Source organism: Micropterus dolomieu, linkage group LG11 (assembly GCF_021292245.1).
Source record: "Micropterus dolomieu isolate WLL.071019.BEF.003 ecotype Adirondacks linkage group LG11, ASM2129224v1, whole genome shotgun sequence".
Taxonomy (NCBI): domain Eukaryota; kingdom Metazoa; phylum Chordata; class Actinopteri; order Centrarchiformes; family Centrarchidae; genus Micropterus; species Micropterus dolomieu.
The window spans coordinates 4,824,649-4,830,798 of NC_060160.1; the positions used below are offsets into that span (position 1 = coordinate 4,824,649).

Sequence of the window (6,150 nt, forward strand, 5' to 3'; positions counted from 1 at the left end):
AACAAACCGGACTTGATAGCCAAACAAAACAACACGCGCGACTAACTATCAACTGTTTGAGCACTACCAAACCTATTTTGAACAAATCTCTAAATATTTCACAGATCGCATTACTCAAATAGTTCCAAAACGGACGAGCCCCCATTTTGTCATGACCAGGTTCGAAGGCCATGACAAAATATTAGGAAAGGACACAGTGATTCAATTAACAAGATTTATTAAATTATGGAATGGGTTAGTCAGCAGCGTCAGTAGTGTAAGTGTGGATGATTGATCGTGGTGTAGAGAGTTGTGGTGTTCAAATAAAACAAACATGCGAAAACCAAAGGTGTAGCAGCTGGCAGGGAGGATGAGAGAGAGAGAGATGATCTTGGAGGTGGAGCTTTTATCTCCTGTGGAGCACTGGGACCAGGTGTTCCCGATCGGGGAGGGACCACTGCAATCAGCTCCTCAAACAGAAAACCACATCACCATTGCAGTACTGACAAACATACACAGTCAAGCCACACATGGGCGTCACATCGTGGACTTCAGGAGAAGCCCCCGCACTCTGCCCACCATCACCATACTCAACAGCCTTGTGTCTGCTGTGGAGTCCTTCAGGTTTCTGGGATCCACTATATCCCAGGACCTGAAGTGGGAGCCAAACACTGACACAATCATCAAGAAGGCCCAACAGAGGATGTTCTTCCTGCGCCAGCCTAGGAAGCTCAACCTTCCTGAGGAGCTGCTGATCCACTTTTACACAGCCATCATCCAGTCTGTCCTCTGCATGTCCATCACTGTCTGGTTTGGATCTGCCACCAAAAGGACAAGGACAGGAACAGACTACAAAGGACAGTTAGGACAGCAGAAAAAATCATGGGTGCCAACCTGCCCTCCATTCAGGACTTATGCATTTCCAGAGTCAGGAAATGGGCAGGAAACATCACTGCAGATCCATCTCACCCTGGACACAACCTGTTCCAGCTACTCTACTTTGGTAGGCGCTACAGAGCACTGTACGCCAAAACCAACAGACACAGTAACAGGCCATCACTCTGATGAACAGCGGATTTCTGACCCACAGTGTCAGGAACAATTCCTGTGCAATAACCCAGTAACTCTGCCTCTAATCAGCCACCTGTTTACTGGTTACCACTTTTTATTTATTCATCATTTTCTATTTCAGTGCTGTTCATACTGTTCATATTATATATTGTATGTACTGTATACCAAATCCACCTACCTCATGACACCTGCATATAATACTTATTTATTCCAGCATCCTTTGCTCCATTGCACTGTGTACATGTGTACATGTATGCATGGACTATGTGTATGTGTCCCTGTATATCACATCCACTTCCGACATGTACATTATAATGATAATAATAATGTTACTCATTCTTTACTGCATTCTTTGCATTCTGCTCACTGCACTATTTGTCAATCTGTCTATTGTTTTTGTTTAGTGTGTATATTTGTGTTCTCTATACTGTAGCCTGTGTCTGATTTTATTGTTGTTATTGTATTATTGTATGAGTAAGCACATAGTGAGCAATGTACAATCCTGAGTCAAATTCCTCGTATGTGTACACATACCTGGCAAATAAAGCTGATTCTGATTCTGATAAAGTCAATTAACTTCCCATCCCGAGGCTACACTTCACTCAGATTGCTTTTATTTACTCACCCCTGGTGATTGCACATTATGATCTTTCTTACAGAGCAAGTAGGAGTAAAATAACTAGACTGGCACCATAAGCAACAGCAATCTGAAGCAAATTGTGAATTTTTGTAGCGTGGCTGAGTCAAAGAGATTGTGTAACCACAAAATGTTTTTGAGGCAATGAGTTTAAATAAAACTAATACAAACTAGATCTAATGCAGGGTGTGGTGACAGGGTTGCGTTGGGTCATAATGATCTCGGAGGAAAGAAACTGACTAAAATCACAACAATCTGGATACATCAGCCTCATGAGTTTGTTTGTATTTCCCAGATGCGAGGGTGTATGATGCCTATGTGGTCTACCACATGCAGAGCATGGACAAGGCCACTGAGGAATCACTCTGTCGGTTCGTCACAAAGGATTTGCCCTCCGTCCTTGAGGAAAAGTGTGGCTATCGTCTCTTTATCCATGGGAGGGATGACATACCAGGAGAAGGTCCTAATTTTATTTGTTGGTTTTTGTAATTTTAGACACAGAGGCCCCAGTATAAAACCACTGGGAAGGCCAAGTTCTTCAAAACACAACCTGAAATGTTACATAGAGTCTTACTCACTTTATAAGCTTTGGTTTTCTTATACTTTTTTAGAGTTGTTTTATTGTCTCCAAATTTTGTGCCGACCAATTTATGAGACACAATGATGTCATAGTAGGAATAAAGCCATGGCATTCTATCCTTCTCTCCTTCAGTCACAACCTCTCCTTGCATTTCCTTCTTATTGTCTTAATTAATGTTGTCTGACCCCACAGACCGTCTGGAGCTGGTGGAGGACCGCTTGAAGCAGAGCAGGAGGCTGATGGTGATCCTCACCCCAGGTTTAGGATCAGAGTCCAAGATCACGGACCAAAATCTTGCCCCACCCGAATACTCAGTTATAGGAGGGTTTGACTGGCAGGTAGGAGTCTTACAAATGTAGAAATAAAGGCGGTGCTTAGTTTTGGCTGCAAAGTGTGGTAGTTTTGAATAAAACATAAGTTATAAATACTGAGAAGGACTGAGGACATGCTAATAGTCTGGGTGAGATGAATTTTCCACCTATGCCAAGATGAATGTAGCTAAAAAGCAGTAAAATTATGCATTTTCACTGTCTCTAAGAGGAGTGAAGAGCAGTTGATATATCACCTTATTCATCTTTACAGTCTGATTAGTACTTTATTACAGACACACACACAGGTTGCCGCAGTGCGTAGCCTAAAGCAGTTAGGTGCGGCTGTGGCTCAGGAGATAGAGTGGGTTGCCTGTTAATCGGTTCAATCCCCGGCTCCTCCAGGCGGCATGTTGAAGTATGCTTGGGCAAAATACTGAACCCCATATTTCCTCTGGTAACTATTCCGCCAGTGTGTGAATGTCAGTTGAATGTGTGTGCATGGTGGATGTTGTTTAAAAGCGCTTTGAGTGGTAAAAAAGACTAGAAAGGCGCTATACATATACAGAGCATTTGCTTTCTGAAGATTTACTTGCCACACTGCTCCAGGGAAAATATTTATATAAATTCAAATTAACTATATTAGCATGATTGTATAGCAACAACATTGCCAAAGCTATATATAAAGTACATATGAACAATTTCATACATTTCATTAGATAAGGAAATAAAACAGCAGAAGTTGTGTTTGTGTGTTAATACAAAATAAAATAATAATAAATAAATAATAAAAAAAATATACAAATAAAGTAAATTAGTAAATCAATAAGCGTGTGTGTTAGTATGTTAGAAAATAAATAAAAATGTGTGTGTGTGTGTGTTTAAAAAAATGTAAATAAACTAAATAAATGACACAGTAATGTGTGTTTGTTTATATAATTAAATACCCAGTGTGGTCAATAAAGGAGTAAAGAAAATGTTACTGATCATTTTCCAGGTGGGGCTCCACCATGCGCTGGTCCAGAGGGAAATGACTGTGATTCTGATCCAGCTGGGGGACACTGAGCCACAGGGATACACACACCTTCCTCCTGGCTTGCAGCATCTGATTCGCAAGAGTGCTCCCATTAGGTGGCCAGAGGATTCACGGGCTGCTGTCGCATGGAACTCTCGCTTCTGGAAGAGAGTGCGATACCTGATGCCTGCCAAACCTGCCAAAAAATGTCAACAATCTGCTATTATCTGAAACACGTATGGACTCTAATTCCTTTTAGCCTTCCTAGAATGACAGATATGTAGCATGTACAAAACAAAACAATATTACACCACTTCTCATCACACCCTTTATATATGTGATGTTATGTTATATATATATATTATATGATATATAGAGTGATGCCAATACGTCCAAATAGTCTCGTTTAACTGCAGGTTCAAGGGTCGGTTTATTTCTTCCTAGAAGTATGTACATTGTATTTCTCACATCCTTATGCTGGTTCAAAGACACAAAAAAAGCATGGCCACAGCCAGGTGAGAGGTCACTGAGAAAACACATTTTTTATATAAAAAAATAATTTAAAAAACGCTTATAACCATGAGTCTGTCCTTGAAGTGCATTTTCTTTTATTTCAAATAATAATTATTTCTTATTTGAAATGGCATATTATGTATTGGTATAATTTAAATACATATTAGGTCTATGTATCTTTTCAATTATCTCCTTGAATATTTGCCTGGCTATACCATACCCAAGAGCTAATAAAATCACAATTTGGGAAGTACACTAGAGTACATTAGCTAAGCACTGTTCTTTCCTGGCCATAGCTGTCATGTTTATTAAGCTTTATTGTGGTTGAACTTGCGTGTTGTAACACTTGTGAGATGAATTAGGGGAAAACCTGAATTATACTGCAGTTGTGCTCCTCTGCTCAAGTGATTTTAATAAAAAAAGAAGAAGAAAAGAGAAAGTGAATTGAAAAAGATTAATCTTAAAATTGGCCATGTGACATATATTGTGCTGGAATCTTGTCCAATTTTCATCTGTGTGTTGGCACTGACATTATTTCCTAAGTTAAAACTGTTAGTCTCAAAATGCGTTGATATGCATAGATTTATACTATACAGTGTATGCCCCCAAACCTTCATTGCAGGGCTAGGGCTCATGACCTCAGTATTTCTACAATCCTGGCTACGGCCATGAAAGAAATATCAAATAATCATAAATATAGGCCTACATGTAACATAATAAATGTGTAAATTGTTGAAATTAAAATGGATCTCTGTATTTTAGACAATATATTCAAGGTGCTGGAGAGACCTCAGTAATTTAAAAATAGCTTTGCTTTGGCTCTGATCAGTATGGAAAATAAATGCTATTAATTATCTTATGACAAGCTGTTGGAGAGCTGACTGCTGATTATGATAAAGGTTCTAAAGGTTCAGCCAGTAGGTCAGTCTATAATCTTTAGTGTAACCCTGCTTTCCTGTTTATGTCCAGGGTGTTGAACACCTACAGAGATGAGGAGCTTGCTGTGTTTTAAAAAAAATCTTGAAGAAATGCGTGATTAGATAACGAGGTTCTTTCAGAGGTGTTGATCATTTTGCATAATACTACTAGGAGAACAGAAATAAAAGCCCCTAAATATATAAAAACATAAATCAACAGAAAATTAATTGGAATTAACTGAGAAAAAGACCGAGATTTTTTTGTAGAAGATTTAACAACAAATTTCTGCTGCACGCATCAGAATGGAGTTGTTCTCAATATGCCTGGTTGTTTGATTAATGCAAGTCCAAGTCTTAAGCTGATGATACACTGGGCAACTTTTTGAGCAATGTTGCTGGGCAATCTCGCTAGTGCCAAGTCCGACTATGTTTTGAATGGATAGCGGCGGCGGGGCGGGTGGTGGGGAGGGGATTACGGTAGTAATCTTTACTGATTACCACTGACGCATGAAAGTAGAGTTGCTCTGTGTATCATCAGCTTTATTTGTAGTTGAAACATTGGTTTAAATTTATTTCCACCCAAACTTCATTGTACATGTGTGGCTTTGTACTGGTATGGTATGGTGTGTGCGTGTGTGTGTGTGTGTGTGTGTGTGTGTGGTCAAAAACTGTGCTTCCGGGTAGCATCTGAGGAACCAAAGATTGGTTCCTATTTATGCCAAGAGCGCTAATTGTCTCTTTCACTGGTTATTAATTAAAAATAACTCAAAAATAGTACAGAAGTTGCTTGTGGTTTCTTGTGTAATGTATTTTAGTGGTATAGGCCTAAATATAGCAAAGTATAGACATATTCATTTGGGAATGTTGTGATGCTATGTAATAGGCTACTGCATAAATTACACACCTCCATCAACACTGGCTCAACAGAAAAAGGCAGGTAACCAATCGTTTTCACATCACACAACAATTATTTTCTCCAGTGATTTACCCTTTTGGAGGATTTCTGATGAATATAACTGCTGTTACAGCATTTTTCCAATAGAGGGAGACATGATCTTACTACTGCATGTAGCCCTGTTAATAGAGCTTTCGTCACATAATTTAATTCTTTAAAAGACAAAAGGGAAAAC

The 6,150-nt window shown here is 39.2% G+C and overlaps 1 protein-coding gene across 1 annotated transcript; it reads left to right on the top strand.

Moving 5' to 3' along the window:
• Positions 1 to 1,961: 1,961 nt before the first annotated feature.
• LOC123979092 (interleukin-1 receptor type 1-like) lies at positions 1,962 to 5,794 on the top strand. Its single transcript, XM_046062844.1, has 3 exons — positions 1,962 to 2,147; positions 2,460 to 2,605; positions 3,573 to 5,794. The coding sequence occupies exons 1-3, from the start codon at positions 2,018 to 2,020 to the stop codon at positions 3,819 to 3,821; spliced, it is 525 nt and encodes a 174-aa protein (XP_045918800.1). The 5' UTR covers positions 1,962 to 2,017; the 3' UTR covers positions 3,822 to 5,794.
• The last annotated feature ends 356 nt before the right edge of the window (positions 5,795 to 6,150 follow it).